Below are 25649 nucleotides of genomic sequence, written 5' to 3'. Positions count from 1 at the left end.
GAGGTCTTTGCCCCGTAAGTATTCACTTCAAATAGCGAATACAAAAATCTTTTCAGGTGATAGTTTGTTATTAACTCTTAAATGGAATAAAAATAACTCAGGGTAATCTATAAGAGATATCCGTGGAATAGATGGTGATAATCTGTTTTCATCTGAGTTTGTCAAATAAGGCACACCAATACTTTTCACACTGGAGCTGCTAACCATAAAACAGAGTGAGCATTTACTCGCAGGAGCTACTTGTAGGACACGTGAGCCTCAGAGGGCTCGGATTATTTACTGTGATCCTGTGACTTTGCACCTCAAACAGCAGGCGCCTAATACGTGAAGGGAGGGAGGGTGGTTACTTGAGCTCGCAGGCTGTTACTGTCATTTCATGAAACCATTGGAGAGTAAAGGAATAAGCTCTAACTTTGCCTTGTGCTGTTACGTGTTTATTTTAAAAGTTACGGAGGAGTGGTAAGTGTGCTGTAGGCTAATGAAGTGCACATCTCTAGTAAGAAGGAAGGCAGAATTTTCATAAAAATCAGGTTTACTACATGTGCTTTATGATCACTTGATAATTTTTTTATACATAAGCTATTGGTTGATGTAAAGAACAACTTGAGGTTTTATTTTCCAATTTCCTCCCCATGTGTCAATGATGACGTGAAAACAGGCAAAATAAGTGAACCCAAACCTGCTGTGTACGAAGCAGTGCACCTGACATGTTCGTAGTGGACACGTGGAGATTACGTGACTAAGATTTTAACATAAAGCTTATAGGATTATACATTGCATTGTAAGTGGTTTTTAAAAATGTGACTGATCTCTTAAGACTATTTGACAGTCATAATTCGAGATCACCTGCGCTGCTCAGGTTTTCTCAGTATGCTTGTCTTTTTGTTCTTACCCTGACATATTTTATGGAAATTATTTTATTTTATTGCTGTTTGGTGTGTGTGTGTGTGTGTGTGTGTGTGTGTGTGTGTGTAATATGTGAAGTGCTTGGGTGAACAAGGTGTGAATGTGCTACAGCAAACATGGGTATGAGAGGACAACTTTGACAGCTCTTGCCTTTCAGTTTGATTTTGAGGCAGGCCTTTGTTTTTGTTTCTATGGCTACAGTGAGTTCCCCGGGTCAGCTGGCCCATGAACTTCTGGGCAATTCTTCTGTCTTCAGCTTTCAACTCTCTGTAGGTCCTGTGGGGGTATAGGTGCATGCTACCAAATCCCACTTTATGCATGAAATTTGCACTCAGGTTCTCAGGCTGTGGAGCTTGTCCCCTGCTGAGACATCCCTCCTGCTACATTTTATAGAATTGAAACGTCAATTTGTTTATTGAGTAACCATCTAGTGAATATTTTTTGGGAGTTGGGAGAAATGAATATAGAATGTTTTTGTATAATTAAGCCCTTATATTTCTCTAAATTAACTGTTAAATATAAAAAAATGTAATGAGCCTCTTAAACATTTCTCTCCTTTATTATTCTTTCCCAGGTATTTTTTTAAAGCATTTTCTCTTGTGGGAGAAACCCAGGAGCGCGAGCGAGTATTAATACATTTCTCCAATAGATATTTTTATTGTAATCCAGACACTATCACCTCACAAGGTAATCTAACAGAAAGCATTTTTTTATGACTGTGGTTATTTTTTTTATTATAAAAGTTATATTTTATTGTAAAAAATAAGAAGTTATATTTAATTTGCCTCCTTCTAGTTTATTTAAATCTAAATTGGAATCAATAGTTTCGTTTTCTATCCTTAACCTTTCATTTTAGTTTTTTATATCATTATCTTTTTAAGGGATATTTAATGACAACATAAATTTTTGCCTTCATAGTTATTTTTTTCTTTTAAAAATTTATAGCATGGCAATATACTTTATGTTGTCTTTATGTATTCAGCTTTGTGCAGAGGAGTTTATTCTCCTTTATTGGTTTTCTGACTTGGATTCCTAGTCACCATACTTCTTGAGATCCACGTGTGCTCAGCTTACTGATTTAGGTTGCCTATTTATACATCTTAATGGAACTTTGCTGAATCTCCCATGTTTTTTGTGCAATATTGACCAAAATTTTTATAGTTGCCTTTCACTTATGACTTTAATGAAGAATGACTTTGTGCTACTATTTTTTCTTTACAGAGTAAAATACTATTTAACTGTTGGTTTACCTGAAAGGAGAGACTTTTTTTTCCCATTTAAAGTACTATACCAGTGCCTAATTGAAAGTCTTAAGTGAAAACATATTCACTTTTGAATGGAAAATTTTGCATACTTTTTAAAAAAAATTCTGGAATACATTACTAAAATAGACACCGAATAGTAATTATCCCTGAATAGAGACTTATAGTGACCAAGGCCCTTCCTTGCTCACCCGACTCCCTCAGGCTGTATCTAGTCAGTTCTACATTTGATCATCAGTATCAGGTTCTTGTGTGTAAACTGCTACTCTATGGGCCATTCATTTACCGTTTATGCCACGGGGTCCCAGGAGGTTGGAAGAGGGTGTTCTCATGACACCTGCACGTGTAAGAAGCTATCAGCGTGCTTGGAGGCAGTGAGCCACGTGGAATTGTCTCTGTGCACTCTTGACCAGGCTGTTGGAGGGCTGGCTGCTGACTTTCACAGTGATTCCTGGAATTGATTTTGAATATTTGATAAGCAAATGGGACTGTGTAAATATGCTGTTAGGCATGTAGGTGACATAAGGGAAGCCACCCTTAAGGACGCTAAACTAAAGAAGTTGCTTTTGAAAACAAACTGTCTTTCCTATGCATTTGGCATAAATATAAGGTTTTTCGCTTTATTAATTACTATTATCATTTGTTATACTTGTGTTAAAAATCAGTGAAGCGAAAAGCTAATACTGATACGTGGAGATGAGATGTTTGGCTCTGCATATGTTTTATTTTACTGCATAAAGTAAGATGAAACTGACAATCCCATTTAAGTATGAGATTTTATTTCAGACTTGACCACATTTTCCCGAATATTTAATTTTTAATCCTCCCAGATTATTTTAGTGTTTCATTTTTTGCTTTATTTATAACATTCTGGGGGGTAATGCAACCTAAATGTGGCTTTTAAAGAATGTTGCAAAGTGTGTCTATTCTTATTTGTATGTTTTAAGTATTAAATGATTTATTTTCACTTTTATACCACATGATACAGAAAATTGAGGAAATATAAATCAAAAGAAATATGCTTCATGGTCCAGACATATTTTTCTATTATTGCGTATTCTCCTAGGAATATTTACATTTAATGGACTCATACTGCACACATTCTGTTTCTCATTTACCTGATTATCAAGTATCTTTCCACTTTATTCTGTGTTCCTGTATAACATTCTTAATGCCCTCAACATTACAGACTTTTGTTTCTGGAGAGTCGTATTTTCTCCCATTGTAAGCAATGGTTGTGTCTCTGTTATTGTTATGTTGGTTGATACTTGCTTCCATAGTGCAAAGACCCACAAGAGTTGCAGTGTTAAAGGACACTGCTTCGAGACTTTGCACATGCGATGCCAAATTGCCCTTCAGAAAGGTGGTACCAGTTTGCTTTCTCAATAGAAGAGTTCAACTCTGTCTTTACAGTTTATCTCATCCAGTCAGTTGTGTCTAGGACAACACTGTTTTCTAGAGCCGTTGTATGTACATTAACACTAGTTCCTGTTTCTGCAGATGGCGTCCATTGCCTCACCTGTGCTATGATGCTCCTCAACACAGATCTGCATGGCCATGTAAGTGTAGGCTTACGGTGTTGTCGCAAAGCTTGTCTTTGCTTCTGTGGTCATACCTGTTTTTCTCTTCCCCTCCTTGCCTTACTCTCTAGAGCATTCCCATGGCAAGTAGATCAACACAACACATTTTCCAAAAAGAAAAAGAAAGAAATATCCCTTTTATTCTACATGAGAGTAATTGTTCTACAAAGAGTAATTCAAAAAACAAAGTGTGTTCTGTAGGTGCCTGGTACGGTTTGAATGTGTGTATTCTGTGTCATCTTTCCCCACCAGATGGCAGACGGAGGTTTTGTTTTTTCATCTTTTAGCTGGGTATTCTAGTGTATGTGTATAAGGCTGGAAAGATAATATGAGTTAGAACTGTTCTGGCCACTTAAGTTTTAATAGGTTTAACAATTCAGTCTTTTCTGAATTCTTCAATTCACCTGCTTTGTTAACTAGCTAAAATATCAAAATAAAGCCCATCACAAAAACAAACTGCCTTATCACATGTTTAAAATAAAGGATGTAGGTTATACATTTATGATTACAAACTATTATCTGTAACAGAAATGAACTTTTTGTCATTTTAGTTATCAAGTTCACGTATTTGAGAAAAGGAGAGAGTATTTTAAGTAAATATAAACTGCTTTATATTTACTTAGAACAAAGTTCTAGGTTTATGTATTTTGAAGGAAAGAGTTGTTTCTGTTTTAATTGAATATACCAGTCCTTGACTTACAGCTATTATAAAACAGCTGTTTCTCCCTCTTTCCCAAAAGATCACACAGTTCTCTTGATAAAACAGAGCTCCTCTTTAAAGAAGCTACTGTGGAGCTCTGGGGGACCTTTTAAGTTGACCCAGCTGTCATCTGCAGACTAGGGTAGAGAAAGAGTGCCTTAGCAGCCAAGGGAAGGGGATCTTGAGTAATAGATCACACTGTTAACACTATCTTGGCATATCTAGGAGTTCTCAGAACTTCCGTTTTGCAATTTTAAAGGATAATTTATAGTAATTTGGTGCATGGGAGACATGTAGCAGATGTCTGGAGGTCGTGGCCACTGAGAGTCTAGAACTTTCATGGAGCCTCCTGGGCTAATAGGTGGCAACACATTACATAGACATGAAGTTGTTTCCAGTTCCCTAGAGAGAACCTTGAGGTGTTTAACTCCAGCTTGTCTCCATCTTGATAAGTGGGAGACCAGGGACTGTCCAGTCCCTTCCTCTGGCCAGATGAAAGGGGCATTTACAACATGGTTCCCTGAATTCCATGATGGGAGGTACCTCCTGCCCCTCTTTCCCTTTCACTCCTTACTCTCATTACTTAACTTTTTGGTCAAAAAGGATGGTTTTGAGTACAGATGTGCCCATGTAACATTGACGAATCCAGCGATTCCCAGCATAAAGAATCCTCTTCACAATGGATATTTTTAAGTCCCATCAGCATAAAATAGTTGTGTATTTATCATCTTTAAGAAATGGCTGATAGTAGAAAATGTACTAATATTCCATTCTTGTTGAAAAATGTTGATGTTTTCCAATAAAGACTATAAACATTGTTAGATTTGGGAGACTTACTTCTATTAAATCATGCCTTGCTTTTTAAAAAGCTAATAATGTTTTAATAATACTTTGAAGTAAGTATGCATCTTACTGCTTATAATTTGAAATAAAGCAGCTAGTATGGATGCGAGGTCCAATTTTTACTCAGATAATCTGCTGCAGTTGAATACAGATGTACCGTGGGCATCTTGGTGCCAGTAACCACAGCTGCAGAATCACAAGGGCTGGGCCGTCTGTCGCAATCCCAGCCCAGACCTCTTGAGGAAGGAAGGGGTTTCAATAAAGCATCATGCACTGGACACAGTGGCACACTCTTGGAATCCCAGAAGTTTTGGGACGCTACGGTAGGAGAATTGAGAGTATTGAGGCCATCCAGTGCTACATAGAGGTGCACGGTGAGGCAACAAAGAAGTAAGCAAACAAATCATTACGTTCCCTTTGATGCCTGTGATGAAAGAATATTTTAATGTTGCCTTTAGTTGTGCTGAATGTTGACAATTAGCAGTTGTCTAAAGTAGCATGTTACTGATACAAACGAGGGAACTTGTAATTACAGTAAATCTCTCTGGATCGTTAGCTGGATGGTATTTTGGTGATAATTACTTCTCAGCCATCACTGAGTGTGCAGAAAGAAGTATGTATTATATACTTAAAGTTGTCTAAATTTTTGTGTAATCATTTTGTTATACAATGCATACTATTATAAACCTGTGGAATGTACAGTTGTTACCATAAGAACTAACCATGTGAAAATGTGTTTTTCTTATCTTTCCCTCTGGATTAACTTTAAAAAAAAAAATAATCTTTCCTTCTAGGTGGTAAGTGCTGTCTATAATTCTGGCTGTCGATTCTCTTGCATTGTAATTTGCCTGATCTACTGTGGTCTGTGTGTGATTGGTTAGCATGGCCATTCTGAGGCTGAGTCACCCAGAAGATGAGGGAATTCTCTCTAGAGTTCGCTTCTCCCCTTTCCCTTCCTGCTGTACTGCGTAGGCCATCACCATCACCCGGTACTGGAATGAACCGCTGGGGGAAACTAATAGGCCATTTCCCTTCTCTTCTGTACCGTCATGCCATAACAGCAGCAGCAGCATGGTCCTCTCACAAGTGCTACATCCAGCTTGTCCTCATGCCTTCTACAGGGAAGGGCTAACTCGGGAAATTAACTGATTTGGGCTAATTTTTTTTTTTTTTCTGCTTTGTTTTGTGACTCTCTCCTTTAAGTAATGTTGCTCTGCAAATGCATTGGTGTGGACCTTTGTTTATCCTGCTATTTTCACTAATACGGTGATGGAATGAATACTAATATATTAACCTCTAGTAGGGTGACTCCGTATTACATGATGCCAGTGCTTTTCTGTCTTTGATGTATCCTCTCATTCACCAAATGCCAATAGTGTTCCTATAGTGTTCGAAGTTTTGTACCAGCTGGGCAGGCATTAGCAATGGGAGAAATGTGTCCAGTCAATGCTCCTTTATCATTGGTGACTAGGCTGGTTAGCATTAATCAGACTTAAGTGAAGACATGGTGAGCAGGTAACTGAGAAGCTGTTGTAGAAAAGCATCATCAAGGTTTTAAAAGTTCACACTGAGTTAAGCCCCATTAAATAAGTTAGGGAAAATATGAAGTATATAGTGATTTTCTTTTTTTCAGAAAAACACATTGTTGCTCTTTACTGCCTGCTTTAAAATATAAAGGAATGGTTTATCATTATCTTGGAACCGGCATCTTGTTTATACTTGACTTTGAGTACTCTTGTAGATTAAGTAAACACCTTGTAGTTGTGATAACAAGGTTGACTTGCTCAGGAATCCCTTATTTTTTTTAATGTTTCATTATCTACAAGATGCACATGGAATTAAATGTCTGTATATGTAAATCAACTTCTAAATTACAGTACTAAGTACCAAGCATGGTAGAGCTGCTTAGACTATGGACTTAGGGGTGGCATTTTGTTCGGACTTTGTGAGATAGTATAAATGTAAGGATTTGACATATGAGAATAAAGTTGATCATTTCTGTCTGGACTAAGTTTAAGATGGTTCTATTGGCTAAAACTAACAACTTCTATTATATTTGAAGCATAGTAAAGATTCGGCCTCCCTACCTTCTTCCCCTGTCACTCAGCAAGATTATTGCCTGGTCTGAAGACAGGAGGCAGGGACAGGAGAGTAGATAGGACTGGTAATCTCATGGTGTTGGTGATAATGGTGGGGGACAGGAACTTAGGCACAGAACTCAGTTGCAATGAAGACGAGCTAATATGAACACTGTTGACCAAATCCACAAATCCACATGGTGGGAAATCTCAAGAAATATGCAACCCAATGTCTGTTCAAACCCAAACATGATTGGTGTCTGGCCAGTAAGTTACTGTTACAGATGTGACGGAGCTTACTATTTAACATTGTTGTGTGGATTTATAGCAGCAACTTCTTCCAGTGTTGCTCACTGTTCTTCAACATTGGTAGGAGCCAGTCACCAGGTGTGGCAAGAGAGGTAGCTCTTACTGCCATCACTGGTTCCCATACAGATCCTATGTGCTAGGGACACTGAATGCCCTTCCTGTGGTCAGAGTTTAACATCAGGCATAACCTTAGTTGTGTTTGGGGTTAAGATATAAATTAAAAGTGTCCCAGCCAGCAGGGGTTCGATTAAAGCTCGGGAGGAGAATTCTGTATAGGGACAGAACACAAGACACTAAGAAGGAGATCAAGCTCTCAAATTTCATTTTTCAGGTAGAAGGTTTTATAAGGCAGGAGGCAGGGAAGCATATTGCTATGGCAACCCAGCTGCAGGCTATCTCAAGATGTGAGGAATTCCAAGCAGGTCACAATGTTCTGCCACACCGGATATTTTGCTATCTTTATCTAATCTAACTGCTGAACTACAACGGGGTGGCTCCATCTAAATCTTATCTTTAGTCTAACTGCCAAATCACGACAGGGTCAGCTGGTTTCTGGTAAATGACAGACTGCTGGAAAGATAGAAACCTAGGCTCTGACAAGAGCCCAGGCCATATGGCCATATGGCCTACCGTCCCCAACATAAAACACAGAGCAAAACCTGACAAACATAACATATTGGTAGGGAAAAAAGAAAGAGTTATGTGTATTTTTTGTAACATATTAATCTTAAAATATAGGGAGAGTGCCTTCCCAGCAGTGAGTTTCTTTTGCCGTCAGTAAAATGAATTCTTGAATTGACTTTGTAGGAATTTAAATGGTAGGTGGTACGTGCTTGGTTTGTTTACTGTACCGGCTAAGGTAACTGTTAGGATTCTGCTACAGTCTGACTCCCTGTGATGTCACTGCTTACCTGCTGTGGAGGCGTGGCCCTGTCCTGGGCCATGTAAAAGATACCTTCCACGCTGCTCTACCTCTCTACCTCTCTGCTTCTCTCTCTACCTTTCACTACTTCTTTCTCTCTCTCTCTCTCTCTCTCCCTCTCCCTCTCTCTCCCCATGTGTCCCCAGAGACGGTTCCTGTATCTCCCTATTAAACCACTTAAGTGGATCTGTTGCGTGGTGTGATTCCATCATCCCTCTGTATAGCTCCGCCTTTCACCTCTAACCTCCGCCACTCAGCTTTTTACAATAACACTTAAAAAATAAAAAAACCCAAGACAACACTTTTTACTTTCTTTTATTATGATTTTTTTCCTTTAATCTTGAAAATTCATATATGTATACAATGTAACACCATCATATCTGTACCCAATTTCCTACCTCCGACTTCTGGATCCTCCCAACATGTCCACTTCCCAACCTCATGTCTTCCCTTTTTTGTTGTTGTTGATAACCAACTCCAATTAGTGCTGCCTATAAGGATGTGCATGCTGGGGCTGGAGAGATGGCTCAGAAGTTAAGAGCACTGATTGCTCTTCCAGAGGTCGTGAGTTCAAATCCCAGCAATCACATGGTGGCTCACAACCATCTATACTGTAATCTGGTGCCCTCTTCTGGCCTGCAGGTGTGCGTGCAGACAGAGCACTGTATACATAATAATAAATAAATAAATATTAAGGATGTGCATGCCTGTGTGTCACTTATCAGAGCCTGAGAAAACTTCATAAAATAATGGTTCTCTTCTCTCCAGCATGCAAAGGCTTTACAGCCCTCCAAGAGGTTGACGCCCCATATTGTAGTTAATGTCCTTGGGAATTTCTGTATCTGTATCTGTAGTTAGTATCATAACTAGTCTTTTGCCTACTTTCCTTCCTTCTAGCTTCCCTGTATCTTCCTGTCTGTGCTGCCCTGTATCCTTGCTGTCCTCTTGCTATGGAGCCTATCAAGAGTTATAAGTCTAATAAAGGATTTTAGCTGTGAATAATCTGCTTTCTATAAGATCTCTTTTCCTTTGTGGCAGTGGTTTTCAACCTTCCTAATGCTGTGACCCTTTAATATAACCTCATGTTGTAGTGACCCCCAAGTATAAAAGTATTTTGTTGCTACTTCATAACTGTAGTTTTTCTACTGTTAAAGGGAAACAAGAATAAACCTTCTGGTATAGTTCCACCGGACTGATCTCTAGGTGTCTCTGGCCTGTATGCTGGTCCTTTCCCCATCCTTGTGAGCTCTGAACCTGCAGCCTTCTCTCCTCTCCACTTACCTCTCTCTCAAGGGCACAATGATGGATCTCCCGGGGTCCCTTCTCCCAGTGATGTTCCATTAGAAACACAATAGCCCAGTCAGAGTTCCCAGTCCTGAATTCAGGATCCTGGATGGCTCCTCTCAAGTCTATCACGTTGTCAGTCTCAGTGGGGTATCCCTGGTGTTTCCAAGGGGGCAAAGCCTGGGCCAAAGCCCGCCATGACTGCTTTCACCTGGGACAAAGCCAGCAGTCCTTCCACAATAAATTGTAATGTAAATCTCAGCTGAGAGACTTCTGTGGGGGTCACGACCCACAGGTTGAGAACTGATGTCTTATGATGCAATCTATGTTTTTCCTCTTGATTAGAGTTCCCAGGCATAATGGCTTCCTCCAGGCTCTCACTGTGTAGACCTTCTTACCAATACTGAAATTCCACAGAAGCACACTAGACTTGGATCTAGAAGTGATGAGGAATTCTAGCTGAGCTGTTTTCACCATTATTGTGTTTATAAAATATTTGCTTTTTACCAGAAAGAGTGTATATGGCCCAGACTGAGTATCTAGCCTTTGGCTGTGGAATATTTTTACAGAAAAATGTCATGGTTTGAATTTTTTTTTAATTTTAAAATGACCTTTAGAATATAGTGCCACTCACTATCATATTGGCAACTGTGTAAATTTTAATAGGAATGAATCCTTATTTAAGTATGTGAAAGTTTAATTATGCACTAGTCAATTTCATTCACTTCTGTGACCTCTGCAAATGAAACCTTTTCCATTCTCCTATCTGCTTTTTCACTTTAGTTTATTTCTATTTATTCTGCCCTGTTTGGGAACAGGTTTACATGAATAAAATATGTCACAGTAGTAATCTATGGAGTCAGTGGGATCATTTAGTGGCCTTAGAGGATCTAATTAATATATTACTTATTCGTTATTTTCTTTGTGAGTTTTTCACACTTTCATAATAAGAAAGGCAGGTGAAATTCACTTTTAAGTCAGTTTTGTCCTCCCTCCCTCCCTCCCTCCCTTGCCATGGATACTGAAAGGGTAAGACTGAAGAAAGCGATTGACAGATCACTGGACCGCTACTAACCATGTTTAAGTCATTTCCTTTTGTGACAGCCAAGTGAAAAGGAAAATTAAATCTTTGTGTTGTGACAGAGTTCAATGTGTCTTATTTCTTCAGAATTAAAAAAACCAATAGTGTTTTAATTATGTACTGGTTGAATCTACTCTTAGGCCATTTCTCCAACTTCAGTACAATGTTTGAAGACCCAAACAGAGGTATTTTGTTTGTTTCTTGGTGTGTTTTAATATATACTGCATTATGGGTTGAATCTAATGAAACTTTAAAGTCATTATTTGATCATTAAAGCCCACTAAATGAACAACATAGTTTTTATAACCATGAATTATACTTTATGATAAGAGAAAATCTAGTGGAAACAGTAACATTTACACTTCTGTAGCTTCTTTTACTATTTGGGCTAATAGAGGGTAGCTAGATTTTCATATCTGCTTTCACACTTTAAATCTGTTGCAATATATCAAAAGCTACATAGATCCTAGAATTCTTTAGTGAATACTTGTGAGAGAATATGAATGAAACAGTAAATGCCTTTAGTATTAGAACAAAACAGAATTGAGCTTATTGAAACCCGGAACGGGACCCCAGAACAGAATACTCTTTCACATGGTGCATAATGTCCTTTTACCACATTCAGTGGCAATATATTACAGGAGATGTGGAGAAACCTCCCACTAAGATTTTGGCAATCCTTAATGTTGGATTTATTTTTATTGTCTTGAGACAGTTTCTCTGTGTAGCCCTGGCTGTAATGGATCTTACTCTGTAGACGAGGCTGACCCCGAACTCAGAGATTAGATGGCTCTGCCTCTTGAATACTTGGATTAAAGAGAGGTGAATGCCACCACCTCCTGGTTGGACTATCAACCTCTTAAGTTTCTGATTGTAGTGCCTGAAAGAAGATACTCCATAGTGCAGACTCCTGCCTTGAAAACTTCTCTTTCTTTATTTGGGAGATTGTAATTTAATTACTTTTGTCCCTTCATGATATATATATATTTTTTAATCTTCCAACATAGTCCTCCCTACTCTCCTTCAAATCCATAGCCTCTTTTAAAATTAATTGTTAATATATATATATACACACACACACACAATATGTTACTTTTATCCTAGTGATGCGATAGTGAAAATAGGACTGAAAGGCTCCTTAGAGACAGGGAGGGCGGTAAATACAGGAGAAGCTGGGTAGAGAATAGCAGGGAACAGGTGATCTGACAGGAGGAATGGGAAGAAGGAACCTTCTAGGCTAGGAAGAACGAGGTAAATACAGGAGGATGTGCAATAGTGGTAAAATAGAAATACTGATGACCAAAAAGGCACAAGGCATCAGACTTTTAACTATTTCTCTTTTAAAAACAGCATAATGCACGTAATTCAGTATATAAATGTACATGTATAATTTTAATGAATTTTTTTTCTCATCTGGGCTGATGAAGCTCCCTCAAGAGCCAAAGACCTCCTAACAAACTCCTAGTACCAGACAAGAGAAGACCTCTTTTGAGTTGTTGGCCAGGGTTGTCTAAGCTGCTTTGGATGTTTACAAAGGATTCTGCTTTGCCCACCAATGGTGCATGTAAGAAGTTGGACACCTGAGGGCAGCATAACACAGTTACACTTCCATGACAGAGAGGCAGGCAAAAACAAAGGCAAACCCGGAGCTTCATAGCAGCCCTAGCTAGCTGAAACAATTACCAAATCAGTAGTACACTTTGCGTCATTATTGTAACATGTTGGAGGAGGTGGAATTGTTGTGTGGGAGGGTATGCTGGCTGTGTTCTAACATCCCAAGAGGTATGAAGCTGGGCTTTACCCAGACAACGAGAGTTGTTAGTTTCTCCGACAGCACATTTCCCACAGCTCCAGCTCTCAACAGCACTAAAACTAATTTGATGATCATTCTGCTTAACTAGTCAACCCCTAACTTGGAATTTTGTAGTGGATAATTTATTGAGAATCTTGGCTCTACTGGTGGTGCCCTATAGGTAGGGTCATACTGGATTATAGTTGAAACTTTATAGAAGGTTCCATTTCTTTATCAGGAGCAGTATGCCTTTTGCTCAGGTTCGTTTTTGTTTTTGATTATAGCTTGGCTAGCTTTGTGAACAGATCTCCATTTCCTGTTGTTCATTCATTATCGTACAACGGTTGGGAGCTGGTTATTTTGGTGGAGTGGAGGGAAATCCATAACCAAGTGAAAACCTGAAATTGAGATAAAAATCTGTCAGGATGCTTCATGTGTTTACATGTTAACTCATCTTATGCAGTGGATGGGCAAAATATTAACCACAGGCAAAAATTCATCTAGAGTATGCATGCGCACGCGTGCGCGTGTGTGTAAAGTTTTATTGGAACATATCCACACCTACTTCTAAAGATCTTTATATAGGAATGACAGTGTTGAACTGTTTTTATAGAGGACATATATGGTTGGCCAAGCCTGAAATATTAGCTATCTGTTAATTTATAGAAATTTATAGAATTTATCTAACACTAATTTAAAGGCTGGGGAGAGAGCTCTGTAGTTAAGAACACTTGTTCTTATAGAAAACCTGAGGTCAAAGTCCCAGCACTTATATGGTAGCTCACAAACATATGTAATTCTATAGCCGGAAATCTAATGCCAAACAAAAGGGTTTCTCCCCCCCCCCCCCCACACACACACACTAGATGATCGATAGACAGACAGACAGACAGACTTTAAAATGCCTCCTTTTTAACCACCTACAGTTTGGATGTCCCATCTCTCAACGTAATTAGGTGAGATGTCGAATATTCTTCTTACAGTTTGAAGTAGGACTGTTGTAAAACATTTAAATTAATTTATTTAGAACTTTCCAAAGAATTTCCCTAAAAGAAGTTTAACATGTCTTTTTTTTTTTTTTTTTTTTTTTCCTATGAAAAAAGATCTATTTTAGCAGCTAGAGCAAAGGCTCGGCTGGTAAAAGTGCTCCTGTTCTTCCAGAAGACCTGAGGTCAGTTCCCAGCATCCACATTGGGCAGCTCACAACCCCTCATAACTCCATTTGCTGGACAGTTTGATGTCAACTTGACACAGGCTAAAGTAATCTGAGAGGAAGGAACCTCGATTATGAAAATGCCTCCATAAGATCAGGCTGTAGGGAAGCCTGTAGGGCATTTTCTTACTTAGGTATTGTTAGGGGAGGCTCCTCCAGCCCATTGTGGGTGGTACCATCCCTGGGTCCTGAGGTCTGTAAGAAAGCAGGCGGATCATCACAGCAGTGGAAACCCTAAGACACTCTCACTCCAGGCGACCTTCTTCTGGTCTCCGCTGATAACCTGCACACCCATAAAATCCGCCCCCTCTCTTTCTCATACACCCACATGCACATCTTTTTAAAAAAAGAAATATATTTTAAGATAGCAATATAATCAGTGTAGCTGATAATCTGTTGACTCAGTGAATGTTTAAGTGAAAATCCTTGATATTTTTCATTAATACTCTTTTTCTTAAAGATAGCACCTCGACCATTTAAACATTTCAGATTTTGACCTGTATAACATTTGAGGATTTCAAACAAAGTTTTGATTTTTTTTGTGGTATTTCCTTTTGCATGCTTCCACTTTCTAGATTTGGATTACAGTCTTCCTTGTCTCCAAGGGAAGTCATCTGCTTTGGCATTGCAGATTTGAGAAGAGAGCCATCTCTAAGGCTAAATGATTTGGCAGGCCTTCTCAAGTTTTCGCTCTTTACTGACCTCTTGAAATGGAAGTCAGGTTGTTGACCAGCCCTTGTTTCAAAGAGGCCCAACCCTTATCCAGAGTAGTAAGTCAACTTGGGAAGAGAAGGAATAGAGTGTCATAATTTGTGAGCATATTTGTCATACAAGGACTCTTTCTTTTGCTTAAAACTAGTGTTTTAATAATTATTCAAATAATAGAAATACATATGTAATGTTATACATCATTGCTACATCAATTAAAATGTTTTTATTTATTTGAACTTATTCACATTACCTCCTGACTGGTATCTCTTCACTTGTATCTTCTTCTCTCTCCAGCAATCACTTTCTTTTTTTAAAAAAATTTTTTATTTAGTTAATTTATTCAGACTCCAACTAAATTGTTATCCTATCACTTGTATCCTCTCATTCCTCCCTCCCTCACTCCCTCCCACTTTCACCCTATTCCCCTGCCCTAGGTCTATCTATGACCGAGGGGGAACTCCTCCCCCACTTTATGGTCATAGGCTATCAAGTCTCATCTTGGTAGCCTGCTTATTCTTTCTTTGAGTGCCACCAGGGCTCCACACCAAGGGAAGGTGAGTTCATGTCAGAGTTACTCCCCGCTCTCCACACTACTGAGGAGAAAGTCCTATCCCTTGGGTAGATCAGAGTAGGGGTTTGATGTTTACTACTGACATTGTCCTTGGCTAGTGCAACAGTTTGAACAGATCTTTCTGGGCCCTGATCCACCTGTTACAATGTTCTTCTTGTAGGTTTCTAAGATCCTCTGGATCCTTCTATTTCCCCATATTTCTCTTACCAAGAGTCCTGGCATGATGTCCCAACCTCATGGTAAGTGAAGGTTTTCATGGGACATGCCTTTTGGGCCAGTGCCCAATTATAAGTGAGTTTATACCATGTGATTCTTTCTGCTTCTGGGCTAACTCACTCAGTATGGTAAGATACAAAATCAGTAATATAGAAAGCTTCAGAAAGTGGCCAGTATTTACTTGAATGATATTTTTAAATTTATGTGACTTTATTATACAGAAGGATTCTTGATAAAAGATACTTCATCTTTATGCTTCATTATTTTTTGAAAGTTTGTAGAAGGGAGAATATGTAATGTACATGTCCGTAAGAATTAAAATGGACTGGCTTGAGCTTTTATTTTTTATCTCTAGACCTTTTTTAGAAGAATTATCAGTAAGCCAGAGAAAGACAACAAAGGACAATGATAACAAATTTCAACCAGTTGGGTATTCAAGAGGTAGTTGGACACCTTTGACACAGAAAAAGTCGTATGTCTTAGCTTTTTCTCTGTTGGTAAGAGAAATTGACACACAGTGCACTGTGTGATTGCACTCTATTTCTGTTTTATATAATCCAAGTCCTATCCAACACTCCACATCTACAGGGAATTGGCTGTAGTCTTCTACTTCTTGAGTATGCTCAAATCTTTATGCTCTATCTACACATATTTTCCCTTATAATTCTCTGAAGATTCAAATATTCTCTTGATTGATTACCATAGTTAATACAGTTTCCCTTAAATACTTTTTCCATTGAAGTTTAGTTGATTCTGATGACGAAGAACTTGAAGGTATGTGCAGGTCATTCCCAATTACGATTTCAGATTCCACAGGTATATTCAATGGATGTCTTTATTACCATGGTGGATATGGTTGAGTCATTGCTCAAAGTATACCAAAGATGCTACTAAACACATACTCAAAATAAATGTGTTCTAGAACCACTGCCAAACTCTTGGTTCATGTGGTTCTGAGTATCTGCTTATTTAGCTCAGTGGCCAGCTAACGAGTGGATGGAGAGTTCCTTAACTATCAGACATTTGTTCAGGAAAAGCTACTAAACAAATCAATGGCAGTAAGTACAAGGAGATAAAGGACCCACAGGGTTACCAAACTTTGAAATTTTAAAGCGTCAGCCATTAATATAGGTCTTACAAAGAAATGGTGTGGCCCTCACATAGCAAGAAAGTATTCTGTAAGTTTCCTTCCTCTTTCCAAATAGTAAGAAATTGAGACATCTGCTGTGTCAGCACAGTAGACTTCAAGATAGTTCTTTTTTAAAAAAAATTATTCATTTTTTACATTTACATTTGTATTATTTCACATATATACAATAAGCTACCTATAGAAAGAATAACAATGACACAATCAGGAATTATATAAATGTTACATTCTTAGTGTTTTGGCTATTTGTATTTGACAGTGTTGAAGAAGACATCTTTCCTATCTTGGTGCGTCTAAAATTCTGAAAGTAAATCAATCTCCATCCCATATTGTCATAATCAACTTAAAACATCTCTCTAGACCTAAAAACATCTTAAGCCGAAAAACAAAACAAAACAAAACAAAAAAACAAAAACCCCCGCAAAATCAAAAACCGTCTTAACCCCTAAATAACTAAGCTTCATTGTAAAACTAAGCTACCTGGTCTTCAGCTCCATCAGAGACTTGAGAAGGAATCAACTTGATTACCTGAGTATGCCGGGAGTGCAGGTTAGTTGCTTTCCTAGACGCAGAGTAGGACATTTTTTTATCACAATGAAAGAATCCACTAAGAAGGTGTAACATTTTGAACCAATATAGGCATCTGGGATGATGTAGTCAAACACTATTTGATTCCCCCCCCCCCCTCTGGCACATGGAATAGAACATTTGTAGCTACAGCGTTAGAGAAAAAACCTAGGAAAGCTTTTTGTTCTTTTGGTCTACAACCGCTAGCTTCTAATACAGACCTCCTAAAATTTGCTTTTGTGTGTGTGTGTGTGTGTGTGTGTTTTGTTTTGTTTTGTTTTGTTTGTTTGTTTGTTTTTTGTAAGAGCACATTCTGACAGAGAGCTCTTGATTTCTTGAGATTTTTCTGGGTGGTTTTTGTTCAGAGGTAACTCTTAGTGGCTTACTGGTAGCCACATAATGGAGGTGGGGGTGTTGCCAAGGGAACAGGCCTTTGATCAAAAGATTGGGGTTTTCATCCTCCATTCCATATGTACCTACCCCACTTGTAGGCAAGAATAGGGTTGAAGGTTGGGTTGCCTCTAGTGGCAGTGAGTAATCAGCCGTGACTGTTAGAAAGCTGCTCTAGAAGCCCACAAACTCACTCTTAAAAAAAAAAAAGATTTATTTATTTTATGTATATGAGTGAGTGCTCTATCTGCATGTTCACCTTCATACCAGAAGAGGGCATTACATCACACTATAGATGGTTGTGAGCCACCATGTGGTTGCTGGGAATTGATCTCAGGACCTTTAGGAAGAGCAGTCAGTGCTTTTAACCCCTGAGCCATCTTTCCAGCTCCTCTCTCACTCTTGGAAGTTCTTTCCCACGTTTCCTTAATGAATCTGTTTTTGCTCTGCTACACACACACACACACACACACACACACACACACACACACACACAAGAGTCAGATGGGAAGAGAGAGAGAGAGAGAGAGAGAGAGAGAGAGAGAGAGAGAGAGAGAGAGAGAGAGAAAAGAAGAAGTAGAAGAAGTAGAAGAAGTAGAAGAAGAAGAAGAAGAAGAAGAAGAAGAAGAAGAAGAAGAAGAAGAGAGGGAGTCAGACAGATACACACAGTCAAAGACAAAGACAGAAGGAGAGGGGAGAAAAACTGGTAAAGACAGACATGTGCCAAGTAGGTGAATGTCTAAGCCCTACAAAGAACAGAGGCCTCTGTGCTTGATAGCCTTTAAGACATGTCCTATATATTTCTTCCCAGAGTGTATCTATATTTATGTCTATCCTCTAAAACAAGAAGCAAATGCTAGCGTGTTCTTGAATTTTATAAAACACAGGGCAAAAAAGGGAAATAAGTGCAAAAAGATTGAAACTATACAAAGTATATTCTCTATAAAATGGAATGAAATAAGGGACTGAAGGAAATTTGTAGAAGTTAAATAAATAATGGGTCAAAGAAGAAATTTCCCAAAGGAAATAGAGAAGTAATTTTAGGTAAGCCTCTCTTAGGATATAACTGTAGAAGTGCTATATGGCAAACTCGTAAAGGCCATTCAGCAAGAAAGAATGAGTGCACATCAATCATCTAACCCACATAGAAACAAATAACACATGCAAACCAGCGAAACTACAGGAAAAATAACATATGGCACAAATACAGAATAGAACAACAATGAAAATTAGTGCACTCATGGGTCATAGGCTTACTTTCTATAATATCAGTGATTTCTTTCATTTTTTTTAAAAATAATGATTTATTGTTATTTAACGTGCATTGGTGTTTTGCGTGCATGTGTGTCTGTGTAAAGGGGTGGGATCCCCTGAAAGTGGAGTTGTAGAGAGTTGTGAGCCGCCGTGTGGGTGCTGAGTATTGAATCAAGGTTCTGTGCAAGAGTAGTCGGTGCCCTTTATTGCTGAGCCATTTCTCCAGTCCCATATCCGTGACATTTTCAAACCATAAAAAAGGAGAAGACTAATTACAAAATGCAGTATGAAAGAGAGGGTGTTATTATTGATGGGCCTAAGTAGCCAATAGTTGTATGTCAACAGATAAGGTAGTGTAGGTGAAAAAAAAAAATCTACCGGAACTCAGGAAGAAGCATAAACTGTGAGTATAGACCTTTAGCAAGTAAAGTTAGTAATCAAAGACCTCTTTATCCAGTGAAGAGCTCATCATATGCTGCAGTTATGAAGTACATCACAGATGTAAAGAAATGTGAAAAGGGCAGTTTTCATATCCTTCTGCGAGAACATTATTAACTGGTATCGAAACAAAGTATGACAAGAATATTAATATCCTTTATGAATAGTCTGTGTTTAAAAAAGTCAAAACACATCAACTCAATAACATATCAAAAGGTTATTACACCCCCAGGCATCCCTCAGAGGCATTCTTTGGTTCCAGGCCATCATGAATTGAGTTAAAAACTAATATGATTCACCCATTTTTGATTTCTCAACCTTAAGAGTTATGCTTATATTATACAGCAGAACATTAAGTTTGCAGTAGCCAAATGTTCCCAACCAGTATATGTTCTTTAATTAAAAATACTCAATGGCAGCTAGGTGATGCCTGTAATCCCAGCACTCAACGGGAAGAGGCAGGCAGATCTCTGAATTCAAGGCCAGCGTGGTCTACAGAGTAAGTTTCAGGACAGCCAGGGCTACACCAAGAAACCCTATCTTGAAAAAAACCAAACAAAACAACAAAAAAATGTGATTGCTAAAAATGTTCATACTCACCTGAACATTTGATGAGACACAATCTTGCTGGGGCTGGGCCTTGCCTTTTTGTTGCTTGCTGTAAGTTGGGGTGGCTCTAGCAGTTTCTTGCAGTTAGATGACAGTAAAGTTTGACTTGTTGGTTGGCTCATGAGAGATTTATCTGCAGTGTGCAATAGTAGAATGTTCTTCAGAACCAGAGTCAATTTTTTCAACTCCTGTGTGTTGGCTTTATCAAGGTGACACAGCCAAGAGTCCCAGAGTGGAAAACCTCAGTTGAGCAATTTGCCTAGAAAAAATTGGCTTGTGTCTGTGTCTGTGTGGGATTGTCTTTTGGTACAGGAAGGCCACCCCACTGTGGAACTGTATGTACCATTTAGCCAGGAGACCCTGAGCAATATAAGAAAGCTAGTGAAGTAGTAAGCCTGTAAGCAGTGTTCCTCTGCAGTTTCTGAGTCAGGTTCCTACCATGAGGTTTTGCACAGACTTCCCACAGCCGTGGGTTATAAACTAGAAGCATAAATAAAAGAAACTCTTTCCTTCCAGAAGTTTCTTCTTTTCAAGAGTCTTTTAACGCATCAATGAGATGAATGTGGAATGCCCTGTCATTGACTGTCTATGATACTCTAGTCTAGATTTTTGTTGTCAATGTCAGTAATGGTGCATCATCTTCACCAGCAGTGGACTTCATCTTCAGGATACATATTGGTTTTGACACATAAATAAGACCAACTCTTGTTTGCATGGTTTTGTCCTGATTATAACAAAGTCCGTCCTGTCTTCTGGGCTCTATTTCTAATTCTACTTTTGTTGCTATTCCCAGCACTGCTTGGAAATCTTAAACCTCTCAGTGTGTTCCAACTTCCTCCAACTCATGTTCACTTAGAGATTTTATTAAAAATATCATCAGTTATCTTAGTGGTGAATCCTTTCCAGAAGTTTCCCACCTTCCTTTGCTCAAGTCCACCAATGAATCACTGTTTGATTTCATTTATTTCTCCTTGAACTTATGCTTTAGTCTGCTTTTTGGTAAAAGTTTACTCATGTTATGATTTTATGATGAGACAACTGTTTTTCTTGGTCATAATTATTTGCAATAATGACTACAATTGATTTACCCTAAGCAATAATTACTAACACTTTAAAAGAAGTCAAATGTTCAAATTCAGAAAAAGAATTTGAATTTCTTAGACATGTTAAAATATTTTTGTGTGACTAGTGATTAAATTTAGTCTTCAAAAATTTTTGTTAAAAGACTTGTGTTCTTGGAACATAAGAAAGCCTTGACAAGTCATATTGAAATGATACCTTGAGATACCTTGGTTGACCTAAGGAAGGATTATGAAAATTGATTTTTTTGTCACTTTCAGTACACCATTGCAAAACATATTTTAACATTACATTTCCTCTCTGTGCTTTAAGTAAAAAATCATCTAAACTTCAGAAATGCAAACTTAATTCATTGGAAATAACTACTGAATAAGTTGATTGGCAAGGCTTGTTCTTAGTGTCAATCTATTCATCCAGTCTCTCATTTGAAATTTGTGCCTACTTGCTGATGAAAGAGGCAAGAGTTTTGACAAAACGATTTTAGCACTTTCACTCTAAATATTTAGATAGCCTAAGTGGGATGAATCTTAAGAGTAGAACATGGGGTGCAAGTCAATTACTCTGAAGAAAAAAGGGTGTGTTCTGGAAGCTGGGGTTCTGTAAATGCGCTGCTGTAGAGCTGTCAGTGAAATACTTTGCGAGCATGTGGCTTGAGTCATTTTTGACCAGTATGGCTCAAATCACACCTCTGCCATTTATGTATGGACCAATAAAATAGCTTTGAAAAGCAGATCATCACTTGTAAAACTGTTGTGTACAGACATATGGACGTTACTGCACCTTTTGTTCACTTGCGCTGCGTATTGCCAGAGATGCTTTACCCCTGTGGCCACCTCTCTAGGGTCTGCGTCGCTCGCTCCCCTGCATGTGGCAAAGCACTTTTGGTTCTTCTGTGTCTTTTCAAGACTTCTTTCTCAAGTGAGCAGCTTTGAGAGATAAAGTGACTTTGGAGGTTTGCTTATTGCTTATTGGAAGATGGAGGTGATGTCTCTCTTCAGATGGAAGGGGTAGATATTCTGCTCTGCATTATCAAAAATCCCCTTTCCTGAGGCATAGAAGTTCACTGTAAAAAGCTGCCCATCACATGTACAAATGCAGCTGGTGTGAACTGCAGTTCGGACAGCTGGTTTTAATAGTGTTAACATTCTGCCTCTTCCTATTATTGTAAGCATGAGTTCTTGTTTGTCTTACTTGGGAGTCATTTTCTCTGCTGGTAGACTAGATAACCTGTTAGCTTCAAAGAGAATAAATCTGAGACCCTTCAGTGTGCTTTTCAAAATGTAAGGAAATACAAATATTAAGTTAGCTCAGAAATGGCTTTTTAATCCATGGTTTAGCTTTAAGCTACATATTATATCACCTGTATATTTTTGTATGGGTTAAAATAAAGGTTTAACATAACTTTGTGATTTATAAAGTATGATAATTTTAAAAGCATAATAAGCCATATATCTATCTTATGTTAAAATTTTATTGTGTCTGACACACACAAGCATGTGTTCAAAACTAGATCAGTTGCTAACTCCGCTTAAGCATGTTTTAAAGAATTAATCTTAATTCTACAATGTCACTATGATATATTTTTTTTCACTTTAGAATATTGGAAAGAAGATGACCTGTCAAGAGTTCATTACGAATCTCCAGGGAGTAAATGAAAGTGTGGATTTCTCCAAGGATCTTCTGAAGGTAAGCCTGGGACTGTTGGCAAGACTTCTGTGTGTATCTGCTGCTAGTTTAGGCTAATGATTGCTTAAGTGTTTATGCTTTTGCCTTTTTTTTTTTTTTTTTTGTGATATTGCTGTTGCGCTTTGGTTTCGGTGCTTCAGATTACAAAGTCAGTGATCTCTAACAATCTGTATCATAGTTAAGTAATGTGGAGAAAATAAGGAGTTATGGACTAGGTGGTGATAACAGTAGTTAATTAGTGAGTGGTTTTTTTTTTGTGTCGCAGGTGTATCGTTATTTTAGAAACAAGCATTTGTAGACTTCTGGAGCACGTTGGACAGTGTTGTCAGTCACAGGGACAGTCTTTGGCCTCTGGGAACTGATTAAATCCCAAGCGATTGGGCAGTGAGTGAACTGTTGGTAGTTGGCTTTATCATTGGTGACATTCATCATGTTTTCATCAGATTATTTTCAAGGAGATGAAATCAATTTTGACATTCATAGATTTTACAGCATTATAGACAAGGTGTATTTGATATGAAATAATAATTGCTACGGATTATAAATATTTCAGAAGTAGGATATAAGATGTGTGTATTGAGAATGTGACTTTTTTACAGGTCTCTATTCAATCCTGGTACACATAGCTTTCTTTGTCAATGTCATGCTGGAAGAATTGCCTAAGAACAGTAGCACATTTGAATCATGCTGTGAGATGGAAATGTGCTTGTGCAGAGAGGCGTCTTTTAGTACATGTGACTTTTAGTCTGTTTTTATGGTGCTGCCTGCCATGCCACATCCCCACTCCTGTGTAACGCATAAGGAAAGAGGAGGCTTCGGCCACATTTGGGAAAAATTAAAGAAGGTATTAAGTATAGTACTATCGGACTCTAGTGATTTTAATGCAACCGGTTGTAAAAGTGCCGTGGTGAAAAATACAGGAAGAAAAGTAGCTTTGATTGACTACAGAATAAGAATTTTAAAATTAAAATATAATTACATTCCTTCCCGCTTCCGTCCAGTCCCTTCTATGTATTTCCACCCCTTGCTCTCCCTGGAAACCAGGGTCTTTCTTTCTTTAGTTACTGCTATGTGAATGCAACCTGCTCCATCCATTTACCGTTACTTGTATGTATGTGATCCCGATGTTTTAGGGCTGACCATGTGTTACTGGATAACCAATTGCAGGCTTCCTGAGGAAGCCTATTTCTCCCACTCACAGGCATTCTTTAGTTACCTGTAGTTCTTCTTCTATGGAGATGGTCCTGTGAGATTCCCCTATATCACCAACCTAAAGAAGTCCAACAAGATTTTTATTTTTAAAGTTGCTTCTTACTGAGTAGATGCCGCCATTTCTGAAAGTACAATTTCAAGTGAGAGTAGGAAATAAAGGGTACAGAACTGTGACATGCTGAGTATGTGGCGCACACGCTCTTGAAGCTACAGTGTTAGCAAGTCTTTTGTTGTGTTTTCCTTCCTTCCTTCCCTTCCTTCCTTCCTTCCTTCCTCCTTCCTTTGTGTGTGCTCATATTAGTGAGGGAAGTGATGGAGTCTTTCCAAGAGAGGACCTGTGTTCTTATAAACTACATGAGAAAGGGAAATTGACAGGAAAATACACCGAAGCTTTTATACCTTAATAGTAAGCCATTGTTGGGTAGATTATACTGTTTGATGGAGCTGTCGAGATCCAAGCGTAGATAATGGACGGTGCAGTGGGTACTGTCCACCTCGACTAAACGCACTGTCCTTTATTTACTCTGACAAGAGTTGCCCTGATGATTTGTGAAGTCCTGCAACTGTAATCATAGCTATAAACCGGAGGGCAGCAATCTTACTCGGTGTTTGTTTTTTACTTAGAGGGATAATCCAGTGGCTCGAAATAATAGTGACATTTCGTGTGGAAAGCTGTTATGTGATTTGTGGGTTTCCTGTTAGAGTAGCGCTCTGCCACTCATCCACTGCAATCACTTGCTTGTTTTAGTATAAGAACGGTGTTTACTATCAGTTTCAGTTTAGGAAAAGTGTGATGAAGTCAGTGTGCCTTTATTTCTTTCTTGAGTGTGCAACCTTTTTCCTACCTTATCTTCTTCCTCTCCTCTGTCTCACCTCCTTAAAATTCTTTGATGTGCTGCCCTCTTCTTTTTTTTTTTTTTTTAACTATCTTTTTTTTTTTTTTTAATTTGGGAAAACTCCAATTATATGTATGCTATACAGATAAACACAAAAATGCCCATATCATCTCACAGGTTTTTTAATTTTTTCATCCTGTTTTTAACTTGTGAAATTATAGGCAATCATGATGTTATGAGATTTTAACAATATGATAAGAGTGAATATAGGACTTTGAATGCATCTCTTGCAAAAATATAGCTTACTCTATTGATGATCAGAAATGCTTTAATCTACTTTTTTTGAAATGCATCTTTTGTTGTTTCTCATTGGCCTTAGTTGTTTTTAAATCTTCTTGGGCCAGAAGTTACATTTAGATTTAAACTTGTGTAAATTTCTCTGGACCAGAGTAACATTTGTTACCTGTATCTGATTCTGTGTGGTTGCATAGTTGGTGACACTTTTTTAAAGGTCCGTGTGTGTGTGTGTTTGCCAGGTGGTGTAGGACATGGAAGAGAGTCTAGAAACAAAATGTGCACATGCTCTCAGAGATCACACACTGTTGCGTGACAAGGAAGACCTTCTTCAGTTTGAACAACCCTCCTATATTGAAATGAAAGTACACAGTCTTTTCTGCTCTGCCTAAACAGACATGATTAAGAAAAACACACCATAATATGTGTGTATGAGGGAAACGAGAAGTGCACCTCTGTTCTTTAATCCAGAGAATGTACAAAATCTTGCTCTGTTTTGCCTTCTACTGTGCTGATAGGATGGATGACAAGTTGGGCCCTTTCTACAACTGTTATTGCCGTTCCAACTGTCTCTTAAATAGCCTGACAAGGAATTTGAGTGTTTTGGCAAATAAATTTTCCATGTAAGTTGTTTTGAGTAAAGTTATATATCCATAATCCAGCATGTA

At 38.3% G+C, this 25649-nt stretch overlaps 1 protein-coding gene across 1 annotated transcript in view; it reads left to right on the top strand.

Moving 5' to 3' along the window:
- The window catches only part of LOC127210139 (PH and SEC7 domain-containing protein 3-like), an 82084-nt gene extending 59388 nt beyond the window's left edge, over positions 1-22696 (top strand). Inside the window, exons 4-6 of the mRNA XM_051169814.1 lie at positions 1481-1593; positions 3669-3727; positions 22550-22696. Coding sequence (XP_051025771.1) covers positions 1481-1593; positions 3669-3727; positions 22550-22696 — 319 coding nt within the window. The remainder of the gene's footprint in view (positions 1-1480; positions 1594-3668; positions 3728-22549) is intronic.
- Positions 22697-25649: the final 2953 nt, after the last annotated feature.

This window comes from Acomys russatus, chromosome 27 (genome assembly GCF_903995435.1).
Source record: "Acomys russatus chromosome 27, mAcoRus1.1, whole genome shotgun sequence".
Lineage (NCBI taxonomy): Eukaryota > Metazoa > Chordata > Mammalia > Rodentia > Muridae > Acomys > Acomys russatus.
Note: the sequence above shows the minus strand (reverse complement) of the source record. Positions and strands in the feature narration are given on the sequence as shown.